Below are 23,188 nucleotides of genomic sequence, written 5' to 3'. Positions count from 1 at the left end.
AGTGTCGAACCATCTAAAAATATCTTTAAAATTGTAAGCAAAACATCTTGGTAACGGTTTGGGGTGAGGTGGAACATAATCTGACCAACCAATTCTAAATTGGGTGTAATTTTTCATACTAAGATTTACAAAACTAAAAAAAAAAAATACATACAAAAATCTGTCTAAACCTTTCCCGTCGAAAACCAAAACCAAAGAAACATTTCAATGGCGGTACAAAATAAAAGTTATATGCATGAGAGGAAAATTCATTATTCTAGTTTTGCTTCCTTGGTGACCTCTCTCAACCGCTCCGCAACCGCTTCTTTTGCAACATTTGCTTGTTACCTTTTGTTTGTTTGTTTTTTTTTCACCAACTCATAATTTACCATCCTTACTCACTCACTCACTCACTCACTCATTCAACTTCCACATTGTTTTGCCTTTTCCTATTGTTTACGCTAGACTACGGGTAGTTTGGGAGGGGAAGGTTAATTAGTTTTGGGGGAGAGATGAGCTCCACACAGCTCATCAAGCATTAATGGTTGATCACCTTCGCAAAAGAACTGCTGCTGGACATGAGCTTTAGGTGACAAATTTTCTATAACTGCTATAATCATCCAGTGTTGCCCTGTAAGAGAGTAAAAAAAACACGTATTAGAAAAAAAATGCTCTCTAGGATGCTTTTCCAGCGGTTACACTTACTAAGGAGATGGCTACTTCCGGATACACATCCATCATTTCGTCCTGTGGCGAGGGTCGCGGTGCAAACGGTTGCAGATGGGGTGGCGTTCGTAGGGCGAGGCTTGGCGCACCGGCATTGAACGGTCTGCTACCCGTAGACGGACCACCAGCCATACTGCCCTGACCGGGTTGCGCCTGATTGTGGCCTGGTTGATGAGCCGGTTGGCCGATGGGCTGCTGGTGATGCTGGTGCTGGTTCGGTGCCACCCGTCGCTGGTGCGGATGTTGGTGCGGATGGTGCAGCTGGTGCGGTGCCATCTGGAAACCATTCTCCATTGCCGAACTGCTGCCAGCCATCATTCGACTGGTGCCCGCACTTTGCGCTCCACCGCTACCGCCACTGCCCTGATGGTGATTGTGCGGGTGGTGCTGCTGTTGTAGATGGTGCATGTGGTGGTGGTGACGCGGCATCCGACGGGGCGAACGAGGTATTGTGACTCGCGTCTGCATTTCCTCCAGCACGGAAGGAGCAACGTACGTGAAACCCTAAAAAGAATGCAGCGAGAGTGATATTAAAATTGTCATTCGAATTGCATAGTTAAGGGCGGTAAAGCTTTAGACCGTTTGAGGACTCTCACCTGGAAGATTAGATTGACACTCTCGCTAAGCGTCGTTTCGTCGGGCGAATCGACTGGAATCTCCTTCGTGAATTTCGTATCAAACTGTGACACATCATCTTCGCTTACCTGAAGAGCAAAATCCAACAAAAAAAACACGATATTATTACGATTATCAAACAAGACAAATTAATCCACTCTTGAAACACTTACCAACACGGGTTTAATTGGTGGATCAAGCCGTCTCTTTACCACATCGTCCCAGTTAACATTCTTGAAGAATGGATGTGCCCTAACCGCCTGTCCATCGGTCGGTCCACTACCGAGACGCTGCGACACCTGGCGCTTCATCAACCGGCGGATAAGATCACGCGAATCCGGCGTCAGATAGCCCGGGATGTTAAGCTTGTCCTTCAGGATAGCGTCGACCGTTTTCTTTCGATTGTCCGCACAGAATGGGGGCTGTAAATTGGTCCATACATTGCTTCAGTACACTGTTGACAAGCAGCACCAGCGTGTGCTCGTTTTGTGTGAGGCTTACCGTTCCCGTCAACATATCGTACATGAGGGCACCGAGTGACCACCAGTCGACGGCTTTACCGTGTCCGCTGCGGGTTAAAATTTCCGGTGCCCTGTAGAAAACACAATTGGAAGACAGGCAAAAAAAAAGAACACGTATTAGAAATTAGTCTTCCATCCAAACAAAAACTGCATAAAAAAGAACACAATGGAAAATGAAAGAAGTCCACTCACATGTACTCGATCGTACCGCAGAACGTGTGCGTTACAATGCCCTCCTGGATGTGTTCCTTGCACAGACCAAAGTCAGTTAGCTTCACGTGCCCTTTCGCATCGAGCAGCACATTTTCCGGCTTCAGATCCCGATAGATAATGCCAAGATTGTGCAGATGCTCAAGGGCAAGAATGATTTCACATAGGTAAAAGCTATGACGGGTGGAAAAGATGACAACAAATTAAGCATTATTTCGTTCCGTTTCGGTTGGTCGCTTGCTGATACGTACCATGCAGTGTCCTCCAGAAATATACCCTCACGCTCTAAATGCATGAACAGCTCGCCACCGCTCAAGTATTCTAGGATTAAATACAACTTGCCACCGGTCTGGAAGGCGTACACTAGCTCTACTATGAAGGGATGCTAAAAATGAAGGTGAAGAAAACAGGCGCACCATTAAAGCTTCTTCTGGCCGAATTTGCCATGTTCCACTGTCCCCCTTACCCTAACTGCTTCTAATATATTTCGCTCGGCGCGTGTGTGGGCTGTGTCTTTTTGATTTCTAACTATCGACGCTTTTTTTAACACCTTCATCGCAAAGTACGAATTTGCATCAGCACCAGTGGTTTTTCTGACCTACAAAAAACAGGAATAACAGGAGGTTGGCATCATTCGCGAACCTTAACACAACAAGTCAAGCAAAAAGAGTGATACTTACTTGGAAGACTTTACCATATCCACCCTTTCCTAATACTTTCTTTAGCTCGAAATCTTGCGGTCCTAGCTTGATGCGTCCGGGATTTATAATATCCTCCGACAGTGGTATCGTTTCAGATCCTTCGGTGCTGTACATTGGGAATGAAGTCGATGGGAAAAAGACGATGTTAGTACCCCACTTTAGGTAATGTGTCTCTCGGTGCGTATACTTACTCTAGATTTGTGTTAATGTGAAGTTCGGGTTCGAGGTCGACCTGAGAGAAGAAAGAAAGAATGAAAGAAGGTGTGAATAAAATATTCCATTAGCATTTGTTCCATTATTGTGATTATTGTGATAGATTTTCCGACTTCTTTTCTGTTCTTCTGCTTACGATGGAGTCCTACAAAATTATTATTTTTCCCTTAAAAATATCATCATAACGACCTAACAGTAGCTAACAGCAGCTATATATCTCCATCCCATCCCTAACAGAAGTAACAAAAAGTAATGAAGAAAATCCGCACATATGCTATAGATAGACGGCGACGGTCATCGACCAGCGAGCAAGGGTTTTTTTTGGTTTTGTTCGAATGCATCTTCCCTGTCAAGAGGGGGAAAAATCAACCCGGAAACTGTATCTCGCGTCTCATCACCACCGCCACGGGTTCGGCATACCATCCACACACACACAACAGATGCAGCAGTTGTACTGCAGTACATTGACCTTCCCAGACTCCAGACAACGAGCGCGATTCCTGCAACAACTCGGCGGACGGGGACGCCCTTATTTCTCCGGTTTTTCCGGATTTTATTTCATTGCTACTTTTTCCCCTTAGACTGTGGAATGTGTCACACACGCCCTTTTTGTCGGGAAGTGATACGAGTTTAACGATTTGTTTTGAAGAACGCAATCTGGATGCGTTTATCGCCAATGGGACGCATAGGAGAAGCATATTCTAGTTCTAATGACAGTAAGAAGCAATGAGAAAACGCATTAAAAAGGATAATTTAGTCAAGCGAATTGCATAGTGTTAGGCGCATGTTTAAATCTACATTTAAACCTTGAGCTATTTATAAGCACAAACATTAATCAATGTTCAAAAATAAAATATAAAAATATGAATAAATGGCGCCAACCAGAACTCAATTCGCCACAACACACTCCACGGGACAGCCAGCTGTGCATCGCCTTTTCCTGGGTACGATTATCAGCGGCAAGGTCAAGTCAAGCAACAGCTCAGCTCAGACTCTTCAAATCCTTGCTGTCCATTCCATTCTCGTCCTGCACAGCCCGTCCGCAATGTTTTGCGCCAATTGTGTGCATGTGCACACGAGTACATGACACCGACTTCTCTTTATCACCTATGAGGAAATAACCAACTCAACTGTCGAGAGCTGGTGAGTTGGATGATGATGACCGCAAAGTGAAAACATAAACCTCTACCCCTCTCGCCTCTCCCGCGCATCCTCTGTGTTTCATTATCATCCGAATCTCAACAAATTGCGACCCGAGGACACTTTAGCTCTCAGTTCCCAAGAACGTGTTAGCACCTTCGACGTAGGAGATCTTCCATGGAGCTTTTATCATTCGGGTTTAACTGGCTCCAAACAAAAAAAGCGCTACATCTCCTCCTGATTCTACTGATCGATCGATCCGCAGGGTGCTAACACCAATCACAAACACAGCAAAATTATCAATCAAACGCTAGAGCTAGAGATAGTTATGCTGATACAGATGATGATGCCTCGTCTAACCGCGGTATGGTGTTGGTGTGTCGCGCCCTTCTTCTTGCTGGTGTGTTTGTAAATTTGGAACTAAATTCGGCCGACGAAATAAAAAAAAAACAACGAACCATTCCAACAATTGACGTCTTCACACAGCGCACAAACGGACGTATGGTGAGAGAAATGCGCAAAACAGGCCACCGCTGCCCAATAATGTTTTGACCCTGAAATTATCTAATCACACTTCGTCCGTGGTTAAGTGTCCATCAAACTTTCGTAGCAATCAGAAAACGGTTTTGGGGTGCCGTGTTTGCCGGACCATCTGAAAAAGGGCAGCCGTCGTACCGGGGCAGGAGACACGCTCCAGAGAATGGAACTTCAATTAATTGAAGTGTCGTAACCACTTCAATTTAACAAACCGACTAATGTTTAAACATTTTTATCGATTTCAGCCGTTGTGCTCGTAGTCTCGCTCGCTCATTTGACACTCAAAATGGAGACTTTTATTTACATATTTTCGTGTAAAAATTTACGACATTCGTAGTCCCTTCGCTCACTGTTTGCCATTGTTTTAGTGCGGACGGCCCTATACTGATATCGACGAGACGAGAGACTAACACGTGCACGACGACGATGCTCTCAAACACGCACCCAAGTTGTGTCATACACCACCCCAGCGTAACGTACGTACAAAAACACCCCTAGTCGGCGGCCCGCGCGTCTAGAGAAAAAACCTTGTAAGGTTATTGACATTACTTCCGAAACCGAGCACACATTACAAACCCTGCCCCCCCTAGCCCCAAGCCCACAGGAGTACACCACCCCTTTGCCACGAACAACACATTTGCTCATTCCTGCGGGATATAACGACGACTATCTCATACAGTAAATCGTTCGTACGGACGGAGGGCCGACATAGCAAACTCAAGGGAGGCCACCACACTACTGCTTCTTCTATGAAATAGTGTTGCAAACTGCTGTTGCCCTTTTAGTTAGTGCTGTTAGCGGCCAACAGGATGAGTAGAGCCATATTCACGAATCAAAACACGATCACAAATAAATCGATTGAGGTCTCCTCCTCTTGCGAGGCCCCAATATTGGAGCTGAATGTTATTGATTTTTATTTTGTCTTGTTAGTATGCCCATCAAGAGCTGCCGACACTTGGAAGGACTCTCCTATCAATGTATCCGTTTAAATAAATTCTTCATTCTTCTATCATCCACAAATATTCTAGACTTATCGGAGCGGCGTGTGTGCCTCAGACAACGACCCGTTCCGTCTCTCAATTCCAAACTCGATTACACTTCCGGGGAAGGTGCTGCGCGTGGTGTGTTGCCGCTAATGTCTGCTAACTCGGGCGAAAATTAACGCATCCGCACACACCCAAGTCACAGAAAGTCGTCAGGACCCAAGGACATTCTCGGTGTGGGGAAGCGGACGGAACCCGAACCCTGGGGGAGGTCGTCTTCAGCCAGAGAGATCTTATTTTCGTCACTTTTTCACTTGCACGGAGACAATTTTAGAAAACGTCGTCGAGCGGACAGAGAGCGTTGGCTTGTGACACCCCTTCCGAACGTCTTCCTTGGTGGGTCGGTGGGTTATGTGCGTGTGTTTATGCTTTTCTTATTTCGTTCACTTCCTCAAACAGAGACGGAAAGCAACGGATTGTGTTGTATCTCGCGCGCATATGTTGCTTACAAAAAAAAAAAAACATTCAAAAAGCGGTGCGATGTGGCCCGTGTGTTGGAGGGGTGGCGATAAATTTTTGGCTGCGTCAAAATATTCCACTTGTGCGCTACCTTGAACTCGCGGGCGCGCTCGCACAAGTCCGTCCGACCGGCTTCTGCGGTTCGTTATCGTTCAATGAACGTCTCTTTTTCGTGCGTGTGTGTGTGTGCGTGTCTTCGTTGTCGTCGTCGTCGTCGTCGTCGCAGTTGGCTGCCTTTACTGACCATTGGGGGGCTTCTGACTGGCTGGCTGGCTCGCCGGTAGGACTGCTAAAAAAGCAGAGCAGGTGGTTGTGCGGTGGGTTCGAGTTGCACAAACCAGAAGACACACAACCAAACAACAGCAGCAAAAAACCTTCCGTTTTCTAATCGAATGACGAGCAGCAGAAGCAGTTTCTTGGGGCAATTTCTTGCAAACCAACCACCCGGCACAATGAAGGGATTGACTGTGTGTCTGAGTGTGACTTTGCAGAGTTTGCACAGGGGAGCGGAGGAGACTCGGAGGGTAAAAGTGAAGAAGAACATTGGGAAAATCGGAATCGGACACCAATAAATTTATTCGGTGAGGGCAGTTTTTGGTTTCGCCTGGCTGCATATATGTACAGTGTAGGAAATAATATTCAATGTATTTTTATTGGGTCTGGGGTGTGGATGTTTTGGGGCGGGTCGGTCGGTAATTAGCTGCGTTTGCTGTGTTTCAAAATATCCGGATGTGATTCATCGGAAAGTACGGTTTTATGGCGATGATAGGCGCTAATATATCGTCCTGCTGAATATTAGCTAAAATGTGGTCATCGCATTGCAAGATAAAAATTGCTAAAAATAAAGGACCAGTTAAGCTCTGGCCAGATTTGACAACTTGTTGTGCGGCAGCTTGTGAGAGGTATCAAAAGAAAGTTGCTTAAATTCATCCGTACATAAATAAATATATTTTTCTTGAATTTTGTGATAAACGAACAATAAAAAAACGATTCGTTTGATATAGAAATTATATTTCTACGTTAAAAATTTCTCGTTTTACAAACTGTGATGAGTGACAGAATTCACAAAGCCTTCACGACTTTAGTCATAACATAACAAGAAGAAATTTTGCATGAGCTTCATCTAACAGCCTCCTAGCCATCAATATCCGATAGGACTCATATAGTGTTATCGGTAAGTGCATGATTTATGAACCCAAAAACGGACAGACATCAAATCCTGGTTATAGCCGTCCAAATAATTCACTTATTTCCTGCGTTACTATGGTGAGTAAAATCAAAGTCTCAGCATGTCCTTTGGTTCTTCCTTCTCAAGGCCAGTGGATTGAGAGCACGGACGTTCCCAGAGAGCTTCACTCCAAATTCTAGGACATAAAAATTCTTCTAGAAAAGCTTCTTTTTACTACCGGTAGTCATAACACGTAGTAATGCGGATTGTGTGGAGTAATACAAACACTACTACTACTACTACTACTACTACGACTACTACTACTACTACGACTATCAGGAATTGTAGCTTTTTCTTGCAGCAGTAGTAGTAGAAGGTAACCACAACCATAAAAAACCGATTTCCCATTCGCTAACATCTCCTCAAAACGGCACATGCGCGACACATTTCCCCTAGAGGATACACAACATTTAAAGCATTGTGGAAGGATTTCCAACTGAAGAAAAACCGGGGCACCATTCCAATACTCGACCATGGTGCTGTCCAGTCCGGTCCCAACAGTTAGGAGCAACAAATATGCTTTACTTTTTGGAAATTATATTCTCCTTGTTCAACACGACACGGATGCCCGGATGTATTGCTCTTGTATGACTCGTGTCTCATCGCATTTCCTATTTTCTTGATTTTCAGTCAACATGCACACTCACACATTTACGCACATCTATTTTGCTGGCTGGCTGGGTTCACTGTTATCGTTCAAAACGATGGCCGGCGGAACGCGGTTCGCGAGACATGCGCTAATCATCACTGCATACAGAGGTGAAACGTGCGGTTCCGCCTGGCGCCTATCATTTTTCTATTACAATGTTGACGACAATGCCCCAAGTCTCCGGGGATCGCACAGGCTTGTCCTTGTACTTTTGAGAGGAATGGGGAGGGGTGGAGGGGCGAGTACACACACGTGTGCACTAACATTTAGCTGTTTGTCGTTCTTTTTTTTCCTGCATTTGGGTTTTACAACTTGCAAACAGGGGAGCAAAACAGGGGGAGTTTGTGTGTACTTATTTTTTGCGAACAAATAATTTGCAATAAATAAAATATAACGTGCTTTTATACAAAATAATTTAATTACAAAACACTTGTTTGTTCGCACCACAACAACCACTGAGCAAAATAAGTGATTCAAGTAGTGGTACAATAGTAATAAAAAGCAAACTTATCGACCACCCGCGCGGGCTGTGCTGCAAAATCGATTGTCCTCACACGCGCGCACCAATGTAATAAAATAACGAAGAAAAAACCATAAAAAACGCACCTCTTCTCAGTTTGGTGTATTTTACAACAGCCACCATAAAATTGCTCATCGAACTTTTACGATATTGATACGATTGCGTATCATTGGGGGTGATGCTTTTCCCCCTCACTTGGTGGTGTTGTGGTGGAGCTTTAAGCTGGTAAAATTATCACCTTTGTGGAGAAATATTCGATTGTGTTAATACAGGTGCTCTAGAGAAATGGAAGAGGTTTAATAAGCTTGGTTATTATGCGTTCAGTCCTTTAACAAGACCCCCTCTTTGTTGTGGTGGTTCTTTTTTCTTCTGCTTGGCTTAACGGACCACTATGGGAGTTGAACCCCGGTCCTGCCTTGTGAAGATATTCTGCCACATTCTGACAAAATGCTTCTGCTTAGCAAGCTTGAGTCTTTTGGGATTAGTCGATCTGTTGTGAACTGCCTGCCTTCCTTTTCAAGGGAAAGGGGTTTTTCCGCGTAAGAGTGGGCGCCCTATCTTTTCCAACCTCTTTTCTCCAGGCTCCAGACTGTCCCTCAAGGCTGCATATTGAACCCGTCCCTCCTTCCTCTGCTATGCTGATGACATCAAAATCCTTCCTTCCTATCAAAACTCTTTATTGATTGTGTGTCCCTTCTCTTCTCGGTGTGCTCGTCCAGCTCTCTCTCTTCGTCTATGTCCAAATGAAAGCCAAATTATATCCTTTTCCCGTTCTCTAAATCCTGTCCTGTTCAATATCTCTCTCTCTCTCTCTCTCTCTCTCTCTCTCTCTCTCTCTCTCTCTCTCTCTCTCTCTCTCTCTGGCTCTCCATTAACTAGTTCTGACTCTGTGACTGTTTTGGCGACTCTAGGCGTTGTCTTTAAGGCTAGCAACACTCTCGGAATGCTGGGCCGATTGGCTTCGGATTCCCGCGATCTCAAGTGCCTGCGCCTCAGTAATTTGGTCGCCCACTACCATATCACAATTGCATCTCGAGTTGAGCGGGTCCAGATGATCTTTCAAGCGGTTTAGCTATGCGCAAAGTGTTTGAAGGTATACTGGCTCTGCTCTGCCTTCGTATCCGTCACGTTGTTGGCCGCTGGGTCTACATTACCTTTAGAAGTCCCGCGGCACTCATGCCCAGGCTAGCTTCAACGTCTCCCTTCACCGACGGAGAGACGACCCTTTTTGTGCTATCCTTGCGAATGATCCTTTGCTGCGCGCTTTTCGTGCCTTTAATACTTCGCTCCTCCTCCTTTAGTCTACTTAACTCCCCTTAACATCTTTTCCCTTAACAAACGTGCGATTATGTTAGTTTTTTTTTAATGAAAATTTGTGTATCCTTAGGCAGACAAATTGTGAAGAGTGCTTAAAAATGAATAAAAAATTAATTAACTAACAAAACAGAACAATGTTGCACTGGCAAACACACACTCAATTCTATTCTCCAAATGGCACCACACTCATCCCATCCGTCATATTGTAGTGATGGCGTAGTAATAAAATCGCTACGGAGCGCGCTACAACAGTCTGTAATTAAATTTGCAACGATTTTGTGAAGCCCCAACCAGCTCTCACCCACCACCTGCACTCGGCACTTCGAGAGTGCATCCGTGCACCAACCTGTTACGGCGCAACTACCCTTTTTCTCCCTCTTGCGTGGTGATTCTTTTTGATATTTATGTTTATGATCACACGCGCGCAATCGTGTTTCTTGGGAGGGCTTGGGGTGGTGGTGCTGTTGCCCTTTTCCGTCCACTACAACGTTTGTTTGTTTATTTGTGTGTTCCCTTGTACGGTGGCCTCCTTCTCCTTCACCTCCCACACTCCCCACAGTTCCCATCAATTTCCGCTTATCATCTTCTGCCTTTTTTTTACCACGTGCCCGTGCATGAATTCGATGCGTGTGCAGCAACAAAACTTGCAATTGCACTCGCTCAAACACACGCACACAGCTTTGTTGTTGTTGTTTTGCCCTACACACGCGTACAATCGCGGCATTATTCACGCGCTATCCGCACCATCCATATTCTCCATTCATTATTACCCGAGTTTGTACGCGAGCTGTGTGTGAAGCGTTATGATGCACCGACCGAAATGCACAGGACAGAAAGTGGAACAGAGAGACTACGGCTCGCTACCCCGCTCGTTCGCCAGTAGGTGTGGAAGGAAGTGTACCCACAAGAGACGGGAAGGTCACGCGCGCGCAAGAAGTGATGACGTAATTTCCCGAGTCTGTCCCGCGTTCCCAATCCAACCCATCTCTTTCGCACGCTTGCCGCATGCCACAACGGTGACCTCATTCTCAGTGGTGGTGTCTTCTATCGTCGGGGGGAAGGGATTTTTACACACGTTGATGACGACATCGCACCGATGCGGCTCGTGAGAGAAAGTGAAGCAACACAAACTCCCACACACGAAACACATTGGGCTGGCTGGCTTGGGAGTTGCAGAACCTCGTTGTAGGTAGGGTTTGCAAGCCGAAGCATAGACATGTTAACAACCCTTTCTTAGCTAGGATCGTGACAAAATGTGCAATAATCTTGTGATTGCATCGGTGGTTTCGTATGCTGCCGTAGTAGTTGTGTGTCATGAAACACGCGCGTACGACTTGCTAAAACACTCCACCATGAAATGGTACAATGATTAATGGAAGGCAGCGGAGCACAAATTATGAAACGATGAGCATAATCTGCTGTTAAATGACACCTTTGTTGATAATTATTGAATTATTAGACAATAATTTTTGTGCGTACAAGTACAATTAGGGGAGAGATTTCCAACATCTGTCTGTGGAACTATCTAATGAAACTTTTCCCGAGCGTTGGGAGCGTATTCTTCAGGATAAGTTTGTCCCATTCGTTGAACAGTTAGTTGGAAACTAACAAAGAGGATTCCGAAACGGAAAATCTACCACTGATCAGATCTTTACCATGCAGCAAATCTTGGAGATGATGGCTGAACAGCAGTTGAACACGTACCATCTCTTCATAGATTTCAAGGCCGCATATGATAGTATAGCCAGGGTAAAACTCTACGAGGCCATGAGATCTTTTGGAATTTCGGCCAAACTGATCAGGCTTGTTAGAATGACCATGACCAACGTCACATGCCAGGTGAAGGTGGGTGGAAAACTCTCAGGGTCCTTTGCTACCATCAAAGGCCTGCGTCAAGGAGATGGACTCGCCTATGTCTCCTATTCAACTTGGCGCTAGAGAGGTCCATCCGTGACTCGAGGGTGGAGACTTCGGGAACCATCTTCTATAAGTCAACCCAAATCTTGGCATACGTTGATGATATAGACATCATTGGTCTGCAGCTCTCCCAGGTAGCAAAGGCCTACCAAAAGATCGAGCAGGCGGCAGAAAACCTCGGGTTGCCGATTAAACGAGGCAACAAAGACCAAATTGATGGTGGCACCATCAGCGACCCTACATGGCCAGGCTGGCCATGTTATACGCATGGCACCGGACGACCCAGCTCAGACAGTCCTTTTAGGCCGTCCACACGGACAGAGGAGGCGTGATAGACCCAGATGGAGGTCAAAAGTTTACATTTAAAATGCTTGATAAACGCCTTCTTTGAAGGTCTTTTGAACAGAAGTTAACAAAAGCATGTAATTTTCGATGGCTATTACCTTCAGCCAAAGAAGTTAGGCACAAAATGTTCTATCTGAGGCGAGAAGTCTCAATTGGCTTGAAGTTTTAGTGAGTTATTTGTCTATTTTGGGTTGAAAAAGTTTTGTAACGTTCGTCACATAAGTCCAAGTGCTGCAAATACCCTGAAAATTGGGAAAAAGCACCATTTTCATCGCCGAGTTCTTCAACAAAAGCCAACCATGGTAAGAAGGCCATCGATTGAATGCAATGTTTCTCTAGCTCACGATAGTAAAAGTAAGGCCGCAGGTTAGCGCATGCACTTTCTTCACATTTTATTTACTTTTTGCCTGCTGCACACCTCCCTCTCTTTATGGGCCACCGCAATGCATCGAGAGAAAAGGCAAACTGCACTTTTAGCACTGCAACACGTGCCGAATGTGACGCAGAGAAGAGGAAGTGCCTGGAATTGTTATGGCCAGTGCTGCCTTGAGTGCGTCGTATTTGCGTCAGAGTTAGTGTCTTCGGCGAGGAAAATTAAACACGTGTAAGCAGAAATTACGGGGTACCACACTCTAACAACGGAAACACTATTATTGGTCACATTTCTACTTTGCCAAAGCATAAAAACGTGTCCATCGATCGACGGTACAAATATTTACACGTAAACGATGATGATGGTGTCAAGTGTTGTAGTGCAATCGAAAGTAAGCTTTGTTTATCATTAAATACAATGTAAAAACCGGCGAGAATGGGTGTAATGTGTCCCTGAAGCCATCGTTTGGTCGAGTGGTTTAAAGACATAATTTCATGTTTTAAACAAACAAACTTCGGGATACTTTGTAAGGAAGAATGTGTCGATGAATTGCAATGAATTTTCCAACAATGCGACCCGGTACACTTAAGGTAGACGCACACACATCAAGAACAGGACAGCTGCCGGCAGCGGGATTCCATTTTCCTCTCACCGGCTGTAAACAGTTATTTGAGGAATGCGAAACTCATCGGAAACTGTGTCAAAACTGCCCTCGGGTCGGTCGGGCGCGCAGCACTCTGCTGTGCTGACCTACTGATACACATTCCGACCCGGCACAGACGGCCGAGGAAGACGCGAGAGCGACTTTCAGTTTTCTTGTGTAACGGTGTGTGTGTGTGTATTTCAGTATATTTAGCCGTTTGAGGGCAAGAGTGAAAACGCTTTTCCCGGCAAACGCAATCATCCACATGCAATCCAAAACCCGATCGAGTACGGGGCAAAGGGAGCAACTCTTCAATAAAACCGCACAACCGGAGCTTAATAAACATGAGCCTGGATTGATTATTCAACAGCAAAACTAGGTGTAAAACCATTCCCTCCCCAGCGGGCGGAAATCAGGTTTTTCTTCGCAAGTCTCGGGGACATTAATAGGACCACTTTTTTAACACAACTCGCCCCTTGGTTCGTCCTCCCCCTTTTGAGTTAAGTCATTCCCCGGCTACTAATGCCTTCGCCGTTCGAGTTGGTTGGTTGGTGGTGGTGCCATGAGATAAGCGCAATATCTTATCGCTCGTGTATGCCCCCGTGTGCTTACATTCTACCAGCGAGTGACTTCTTGGGGAGCTGTTGGAACACGGTTTACTTGGAAGGTGCATTTGAAGTACTTCAAAACATCAGCTTAAACCGCCGGGCAGCTCTAAGACTACGAGAACTTTCTGACTTTGAGCGCCATTTTGCTGCGTGGACTGGGGGGAGAAAACAACAGAAAATTGTATGATCGAGACGAGAGGGATTGGAGGAACTTGTCCTACAAAAGTATGCGAGGCTGAAGAATTCTCATCCAAAATGGAGTATCAGCTTCCAAAAACCATCCTTCCTTCAGTCTCACAATTGGCTGCTGTGGCATAATAATCGCCATGAATCAATCCACCACCGCCACCACCAATCACCCCGAGACATAGGAACACACCAAACACGACGTCCCTCGCGCTTTCCTTCCTCTTCCAACATCATTACACACATTATGCTGCCGCCGTTGGCCCGGTTTTTCGTCTAACAAACCATTCGTCATTGACCTACTTTTGCAGCGCGTTGTGGCAGGCAGCGAGCTGGTTGTATCTATTTTGTTCGCTTTTTCCTATGGACCCTTGGCTCAATTTTGTGGCACAAGCTTTTTGGGGTAGTAGTAGTAGTAGTAGTAGTAGTAGTAGAAGTAGTAGTAGGGGGAGATACGCTGAGCTGTGTTGTACACCGAGCGCAATAGATTGGATGTGTGTCTAAAAGGTGGGGTGCGTTTTATGCGTGAGGAGTGTATTTTTTCGTCGGTTTTGTTGAATGTGGTTGTGCGCGACGGTTTCTTCGTTGGCTCGACTACTAGACAAGAAAAGGCGAAGGAAGAGGACAGGAGAGAACAGGCTATTGGTTCGTTTAGGGCTACCGCCGGTTTGGTAATCAGTGGATCATTGTGTTGGCTGGTGATGGTGAAGATAAAAAAACCTTCCTTTTCTATATTCGCGTTTTCACCCTGGAAGTCATCCCCAGCCCTCAACCGGAGCCCCTTGCGTACGTCCACCTTCGACTGCTGCCGTTGGATGGTTGAAGTTTAATGTTGAACATCAATCAAGGAAAGTCCAATTTCTTTTCGTTAAACCGTTGGACGGATTTGGATCAATGCCTCGCAAAGGGAAAACAACGTAAAAGTCTTCCAATTCGAGGAAAATTGACGAAAAAGCCTGCATTATTCATACCCGTTAGTTTATGCAGATGAGCAGCTGTAACCCGGCACAATTTTACGAGAAAACCGGTGACGAAATCACCCGATGATTCACCTACGACGACAGGAAACTCTACTTGACGCATCCTTTTGCTAGACGAATGCAACCACCGTGCAAGGGAAAATATGATACCATTGAGAACTGGCCAAGAAAATGGAAATTCTTTAAATACTTCTCACTAAATACCGACAACCAGAAACACATTCAATCACTCATGCTCTACCTTTCTCTCTCTCTCTCTGTCTCCCTCGTAGTTGGCTTTTTTGCAAGAAGTAAAACTTTCTAAAAATAATTCGCACCAATTCCTAGAAAAAAGGAAACGGGCATGCGGAAAAGCGGAAGCCTTCGCACCAGAAACGGCGTACGTCAAACGACATAAACCCGGAACTATATTTAGTCTGTAGGATGTGCGCCGTCCGCAGGAGGACCACCGCATCGGGGGGGGGAGGCTGGCTTCAAATGTCTGCCAGCTAAACGGCATGAGTTAAGGGGATGATCGTAAAAGAAAAGTGTGTGTGACTCGAATTTCCTATCATTGGAACTTCTTAATAGCGAAATAATAGAAGCAAGACAAGACGTGTGGGTAGAAGCAAAAAGGGCTTTATGGGCATCTTCTCCAACATTGCCATCAGACGAAGGCATTCACAAGTATTCCCGGCGGCAGTGAGGAAAAAGAAAATCCACGCCACGTACTAAAGCCCCGACTCTCTCTCCCTCTCCCGCTGTGTGTATTTTTAGTCACAATCACGCTCTTACTAGACACGGCGCCAGCCTGCCACACGTCTTCTATTATAATTTCAGAAAATCCGAGAGTCCTTTTTTAACACAAAAAACCACGACCGTCTGCCAAATCACCACACCAACGATACACCCAATCGTGCCGCATTTTCCGCCGTGGGTGTTTTTATGGGGGGAAAGGGGGGGGGGGGGGGGGGGGTTGGCTTGAGATTGCGTGGGCGGTGAATGGTATTGTGATGCATAAATTTAGAGCTACAAACGTGAGAAAGAAGGTATTCGACGCCGACTACTACCACTACTACTGTCTCACTGTCACAGGGTGGCAGGAAAACGGAATACGGTCGGCATTATTAGTGCGTTTGATTGGAAAATTCAAGCGCATAATGAAAGTAATCAGAAAGAGAAAGGTAAAAGACAATAAACAAAGCAATTTTTAGTAACAATTAAAACTATCAGTTTCAAAACTAATTAATAAATATAAAAATAGACAAAACATAATCGAGACACCGGGGCGGCCCGGTGGTACAGGCGACAGTGGCGCCAGTCTTCAAACGGCAGGACCGGGATTCAAATCCCATCCGGACCATTCCCCCGTAGTGAGAACTGACTATCCAATTACGTGGTATCGGGAAGTCCAGTAAGCCATTTCGATGGAAGGCATGACCTTAGAAGGGTCGTTAAGCCAAGAAGAAGAAGAAGAAAAAGAGACAAAAATTATTATAATTCTGAGGCAATAAAGAAGAACTCACAAAGAGAAATAAATACAGGAAAAGATGTAGAAAAATAAAGCAAATAATAAATTATAAAAATGATACAAATTAATGATTAAAATGCAGGAATAAAATGAAAAATTAAACCCCATCAAGACCGATTACAACCCTGCGTTTTAAGCTCACCTCATTTACATCGTCTCCTCTAAAAACTCAATATATAAACTTGATTTAAATCATTTCAAATACGAAACTATAAAGTAAAATGCACACGCTCAACGCTCATTTGGACTTTGTTCGACTAAAGGGAAAGTAGGCGAGTAGGTAAATTCCATTCTCAGCCGACATTCATACGTCGTACTGCAACAATCCGTCCTCCCACTGACCGCCCGCTTCCCCCCTCCCCTCCAAACCCACTACCACGTCTCTTGAGCGTCCTACAACTGCATAACACAAGCAAACCTGCCCGCCTCGTTTGCGTAAGCCACCCTTTCTCTCTCTCGCAGCAAAATGCAAAAAGTCTTTCTAATGATCGTGCTGACGATGATGATTGGCCGTTCCTGTTACTACTGTTACTTTTATCTACACACTGCAGCTTCCTTCTTCATTCACGCGGGTCGGTTGGGCAGAAGTTATGCGGAGCAATAGCAGAACATGAAGCGGTTTTGCAAAAGCCCCCAACTCCAACCGTCCCATACGGGCCCCGTATACAAAGTGGACCACGGGCCAGTGAGAGCGGGATGCTTTAAAATGGGGCCAAACTTGTTGATTTTTTTCGCACCTTTGGCATGAGCATGAGCGCGATCAAAGAGCAAGGAGTTTGTGGGAGGCTAAATTATTTCGCAGCCACTCAGAAACAGTCTCTAATTTTACTTATTTTTTATCTTATATCTTTATCTTATTTTACTTCTTATAGAATTAAAATTTAATAAAAATAACCAGTAGCGGAGGTAGAAGAAATTTGGAATCAAAAATAAAAGATTGCTCCATGGCTCAAGTTCAAGCTCAAGGAAAAACGGTCTCGTCGAATGGAGATTAAAAAATGTTGGCAAAAACCAAACATCGGATTTGCATACGCAACGGGGTCCACAGCATGTCACGCACCCTCACACAAACTCTTGTAGGCCACCTTCCTATGCATGTCGTCTATGCTGTTGGCCACAGTTATTACTAGAGAAAAGGAATGTGGAAGCCTTCAAAGAGCATGCTTGTGCCATTTGTGAGAGATCATGTTGTGGTGGAAGAAGACCTTGGAATGATTAACTACAAAGCAATTCATCTATTAGACTAGTCTTATTAAAAATACAATTGATTGAGACACGAACCCCTCTGAGATGCTCAGGATTGTCCTGGGGAAGGACAATGGAGGATCCGCTACAACGACGAGCCGTACGAATTGTATGACGACCTCACCGTCGTGCAGCGAATTAGGATCGCCAGGCTCCGATGGGCTGGCCATGTTATACGCATGGCACCGGACGGCCCAGCTCAGAAAGTCCTTTTAAGCCGTCCAAACGGACAGAGGAGTCGTGATAGACCCAGATTGAGGTGTAATAAGTAAGTAAGTAACATCCCAAGCTAAAACCACGACATTGACCACATCCTCTGGTCATGTGTCGGACCTTTAGCAGCCGTTCTCGGGCATCAGGAAGATCTCCGGCGGTGGCTATACGCGATATCCTGGAACAGAAGGACAACAAATATGTGCGGATTCCTTTTGACTTCGCCAGCGAGATGGAAATCGTCCTTTGATCTCTTCCCCTCTTCCTTCCCGTAGATTATACGAACTATCGTCCAACAAGGTTATTGTGGCTATCGGTTCGATGCGTTTTACAGGCGTCAGGTGCGTCAGCGACAACATTGGATCTCTGAACCAATTGAATTACGTTCGGACGACGTGAAGTTGTTACTGGCGGCTTTACTGTTTGTCGGAATGCGTTAGTTTGATGCTACTGTGGCTTTAAAAAGTTGCAGTGGCTTTCGGACTCGGTGGCCGATGGTGGCGAACACCACAACGTATCCGCAACAAAAGGCTGTTTTCTTGGGAGTCATTCATAAGTCTCCACGGCACGATGCTCCAAAGATTTGGAGCACTTGAAGGGGGTGCACTTGAATTGAGGAAGAAGGAAATGACTTCCCTCCAAATAGGTTATAAGTTGAATGAGTTGTAAAGTTAGACATAAGATTAGATTTTAAGGAGTACCAAACCAAACCAAACCAATGCTATGAATCATAAGAAAAATACTCCATTTGGCTCGGAACCTTCAACAAAACATCGCATTATTCAACATGCCAACATGCAGCAAAGAAGCATTACGTCGATGAGTCACCTCCACCATTCGATCGAGCGAACAAATAAAAGCAGCAAAAACGTGCCAACCCCCATTGTGAGGTCATGTACACCACGTGCAACATTTCAAACCCACACACGAGAATCCAGAAGGCAGATCTTATTGTTGTTCTTTCCCGTGCCTTTTGTTTCACACGTCGAATTGCCAATCGAATCGAACCAAATTCGAACCGTTCGTTGGTTGGTGTTTTTCATCCCCGTCTTACCTGGTGGTCATGCTTCCCTAATGGAACGAATTTCCAGAGCTGGGAAAATCCAAAGTCCCATTTCTCTGCCTATTTCTTGTGCTTTTTTCGCTTCCGTGGAGGAATGTTTGGAACACACATTCCAGAGCTCCAAGCAAGTTTTCTTTGATTCATTGATTTCTTTGCAAAAATGCAAGCTACTGTTGTGCGGAGAGGCCAGTATTTGCAACGGCCACGACGTTTTTGCTGCCCTTTTTGTCTTACCAACCGTTAAAACATTGTTGTTTTTGTTGTTGCTATCGTGGAGAGTTTAATGACCAAATGGGCGATGGGTAGTGCACTATAAAGTCCCACAGGGTTCCCCTCTCTTGTGCCGGAAGCTAATTGAAACAACGCGTCAATGAAAAACGCAACTATTGCGCGCGAGTAGAGTGTTTCATGGAGAGCGGCGCAGAAGGATGTCACATGGCATGAATGGATAGAGCAGAGAGCGTAGTACGAGTACGGAGTTGCATTCGTAGTACACACAGTTGGCAGAGCGCATTTGGAACCCGGTACTACGTATGTACGCGAGGCCACGGGTGGGATCAATCAAAAGGCTATTAGCTTCCCTCCTTTTTTCTCCTCCCAGTCTGATGTTTTCCACACACGCTTGGGTGGACCTGAATGATGACGAATGTGTTGAATGACTTGATGATTTTGAAGCGTTTGGAAGGATAAAAGGAACAGAAACAGTTCATAGAAGAAGAAATTAAATGAAAATTAAAATCATTTAAAGTGCTCCCAGAGTGTTGGCCATCACAATGTGTCTGTTGTGATTCAATTTTAATACCATTAACAGAAGTGTTGTTTGCAATTAGTTTCCTGTTGGAAATCTGTACAGAATCGAGCTGGGATTGGAATGAATTGGGTCATTATTAAGTTGAATTGTCTACGAGCTGGAAAATGGTATCAGTAAAATTAATTCTATTAAAAAAAATATTATCATTAATCGAATTTAGTGTTCTAGTAATGCGAAATAAACATTTTAAATGCTTGATGACGCTTCAAAGGTTCGAAACAAGAAAATCTGTACAAAAAGACTTGATAATGTTAATAAACAACTTAAAAAAGGCATTTCATGTTAATGATTGCATACATCTAGGCGCCCAAGTACAGTTTTAAAACAAGCAATGCTAATTGCGCAAAGGGTAGATATAATACGCTTCCTTGAAAGCTTAAGAAGCATTCCAAAAAACACGTGAGACGAAAACCAGTTCTGGAAACACACCACCCGTCCGAGCAGCTGCCTTATATGCGATTGGAGCCCGGGGATGATGTTATTGAACTTTACGAAATTGCGATGATTCCCAACATACATACACACACAAGCAAGATGGAGTGAGGTTCACCAAAAAGGATCCCCAGAAGGTAGAAAGTAAATGAAGAGACCAGAGCAAACGGAGTGTAGGTGAGCGTCTGTTTCTGTGGCCCGGTCATGTGCCAAAGTAACCCCCGGAAGGCACAAATAATCCACACACCCAGCGCAAAACGCGGCCGACCGCTGGCTGAACCGAGAGCCGAGAGAACCTTACAGACTTTCTTATAACCTTCCCACAAACATCAACATCACAAAACAGAGGACAGACAACACATTCACCGTTCATTCGCCCGAACCAATGGCCACAGCTCCCCTCTCTTTCTCTGGCCTGTGTCTGGCAGCAAAAAAACGGAACCCACCCATAGCGCCACGGGAAGAACCATCGCCAACAACAGCACCAAACCTTTGCGTCAGGTGTCAAGGAACTTTTCTTTGCAGGGTGTTGGGCGTTGTGTTCGCGGTTCAATTCATATTCTGGGATGGATGCGTACGGAGTCCTGTGCGTGTCGGCTGCGTACTTTGTCTTACATCTTACTCGCCCTGCTTTTTTTCTTTTCTTTCGCTCTCTCGCTCTCTCGTTCTCTCGTTCGCTATTTAACCTTGTCTGGTTGAGTGCGTTTTTGCGAATGGGGAGAAACATCTTTTAGGATGGAGTACATTCAACCGCGTTGGGGGGGGTTGCGTGTAAGCAAGAGTGCGCTGTCTTCCATCCGGTTATATGTATTTTTTTTTTGTTTTCGGTGCAAAACATACGAAATGTGCCTTTTTTTTATTTGCCGCTCTCTCAATAAGCATTCTAAATTTCATTCTCAATTCTAAATTTCCGTCCGAGGTTTCGGGGTTTTGGGGATTTTCCGTACACACACTTCTTCGCGTTCTTACATTCGCGGGGGGTGAGCCCTCGTTCTTGACCTCGGCTGACCCCGCACACCACGTACGATTCCCTTTTTGCTGGGTTGGATTGCGGTGCGTTTCCCCCTTCTATTTTTCCGTTTTTGCAATTCCAGTTTACCGTATGAAACCGTATTTTATCATTTACTTTTAAAAGTGGTTCGAAGTTGGTTGGTGAAGCATTTCGCAATGAAGAATGGGCAAAAGCAAAGGGGTCTCGTAGATCGTTAACCCGTCTCTACACCCCTAAATGAAAGAGGTCATTGCTCTCGATTAGGGGTTTTTTGGAACCTTGTCTGCGTAACAGTTGTACCGGAAGCAGGACTTTTCCGTAGACTTTACTATCCTTAAGAATAATTGTTATTCTTTCAATGACTCTCATAAATATGTGTTTAATTTTCCATTTTAAAACATTGCTCAAAGTAAATAAGCTGCCATGTAAGTAATACCAATCCTTTTTTGTTTAAGATCACCTTAGTTAACGAAGATTTCTCGTCTAAAAGGTCCAATAAACCCCGAAAAACACAACTAAAAAACCGAAAAGGACATTACGCTAATCTGCCAAACCGTTTACTTACATCCTCGATCTCGATAACGTCGTCATCCGAGTCGTGAAGGACCTCCTCCTCCTCGTGCAGCTCCAGATCGAACACACCCGCCATATCGTCGTCGTCCTTGTGTCGACACTGTTAGAGGTGTATTGGTGAGGTGCAAAACAGGATAACGTACTGTTTGCGAGGGGCTGAACGTGGGCAGGAGCGCTTTCTCACACACTACCACACCAAAGGACTCACCACGGCCTTCCTTACTTCGGACTTCTACTTCTTCTTCCAAATTTCTGGAGGGAAAAAGGCGCGTCGCCGCAGTGCGGTTTGTTTTGTTTGGGTTTTATAGAACGTAGAATGCGACTGGCGGAAAAGGGAATGGGATTTTTTTCAAACACACACACACACACACACACAATCGCGAGCGCGTTAGTTTCACACAATATACAATGCTTCAATTTTGCTTCACAAACGAACTTTTTTCTGTAGATGAGGATTCGATTTAATTCAAATGTAGAGAACGGTATGCTTTTCTTATTAGAGGTTACTTAGATAGATTTTTTTTTGCACTGCACTTTTCAACACAAATACACTGTAGTTAGCGCACGCACTGAGATTTACGCACACTTGCCGTGCTTTAGCAAGCGCTGCTGCCACGCGCTGTTAAATGAGGTAGGTTTCTTTTGACTCTGCTCCACTGGGGCTCCTCTCCCAACAAACACACTTCTCACACGCTGTTAACTTTAGCTATGAATTTCAATTTCAATTTTTCACTTTACACTTGTTTTATTTAGCTGTAAAATAGGAAGGAAAATTAACAAAAAAAAAACCTTTGTTAAACGCGCCATTTCTCCACAGAAGAACGCGCAATAAGCACACACCAGAACACGGGAGACCGCTTGTTATGAACAAAAAAGGGCTAGGAACCTTCGCATCCAATTTCACCACATAAGTACACGCGGCGATGATGGTTAGCCCTTTTCCACGCAATGTAAACAACAAACAAATACAGACACACACACGCGCGCGTTCAAAGAATTGCTGAGATGGCAACAAAAGCAGCCAAAACCGTTGCGCACCACAACGGGATGTATGTATGTGTCTGGGAAGGGAAGGTGTTTATCTGGAACCCGTCAACGCAGTCTGGCTTATATTCTTTTGCGTGCGGTCGCCTGTAGCCGTCCGTAATCGCGGACACAACAGACAAACCCACACACACACACACACTAGCAAACGACCATTTGTACGCAGCAGACGGGAATTTGCGAAACAATGTGACGCACTTTCTGTCGTGAGGATCGTACAACAGCAGGAATCAGGAATTACGCCACCCTTTGCAATGCTGGCGGACGGCGATAGCCCTCGGGCTACATGGCCAAAAACGCCATTAGGTTTCCTTTTCCAAGCAGAGCAGCTAAATCCTTCCCCATTCGTGCTGCTTACTCCGGAAAGGGAATGTCATAATGGCGCCTCGGCACCGG

At 45.0% G+C, this 23,188-nt stretch overlaps 1 protein-coding gene across 1 annotated transcript; it reads right to left on the bottom strand.

Annotated features, from left to right (window-relative positions):
* Positions 1-595: 595 nt before the first annotated feature.
* Positions 596-21,887, bottom strand: LOC126561159 (ribosomal protein S6 kinase beta-2). The gene is made up of 11 exons (XM_050217106.1): positions 21,741-21,887; positions 2,944-2,984; positions 2,732-2,858; positions 2,518-2,649; positions 2,303-2,436; positions 2,034-2,225; positions 1,822-1,912; positions 1,494-1,742; positions 1,302-1,409; positions 685-1,209; positions 596-610 (listed from the first exon to the last, which is right to left on the bottom strand). The coding sequence occupies exons 1-11, from the start codon at positions 21,822-21,824 to the stop codon at positions 596-598; spliced, it is 1,698 nt and encodes a 565-aa protein (XP_050073063.1). The 5' UTR covers positions 21,825-21,887.
* Between the last annotated feature and the right edge of the window lie 1,301 nt (positions 21,888-23,188).

This window comes from Anopheles maculipalpis, chromosome 3RL (genome assembly GCF_943734695.1).
Source record: "Anopheles maculipalpis chromosome 3RL, idAnoMacuDA_375_x, whole genome shotgun sequence".
Classification (NCBI taxonomy): Eukaryota; Metazoa; Arthropoda; class Insecta; order Diptera; family Culicidae; genus Anopheles; species Anopheles maculipalpis.
This window is presented reverse-complemented; position numbering and strand designations above follow the sequence as displayed.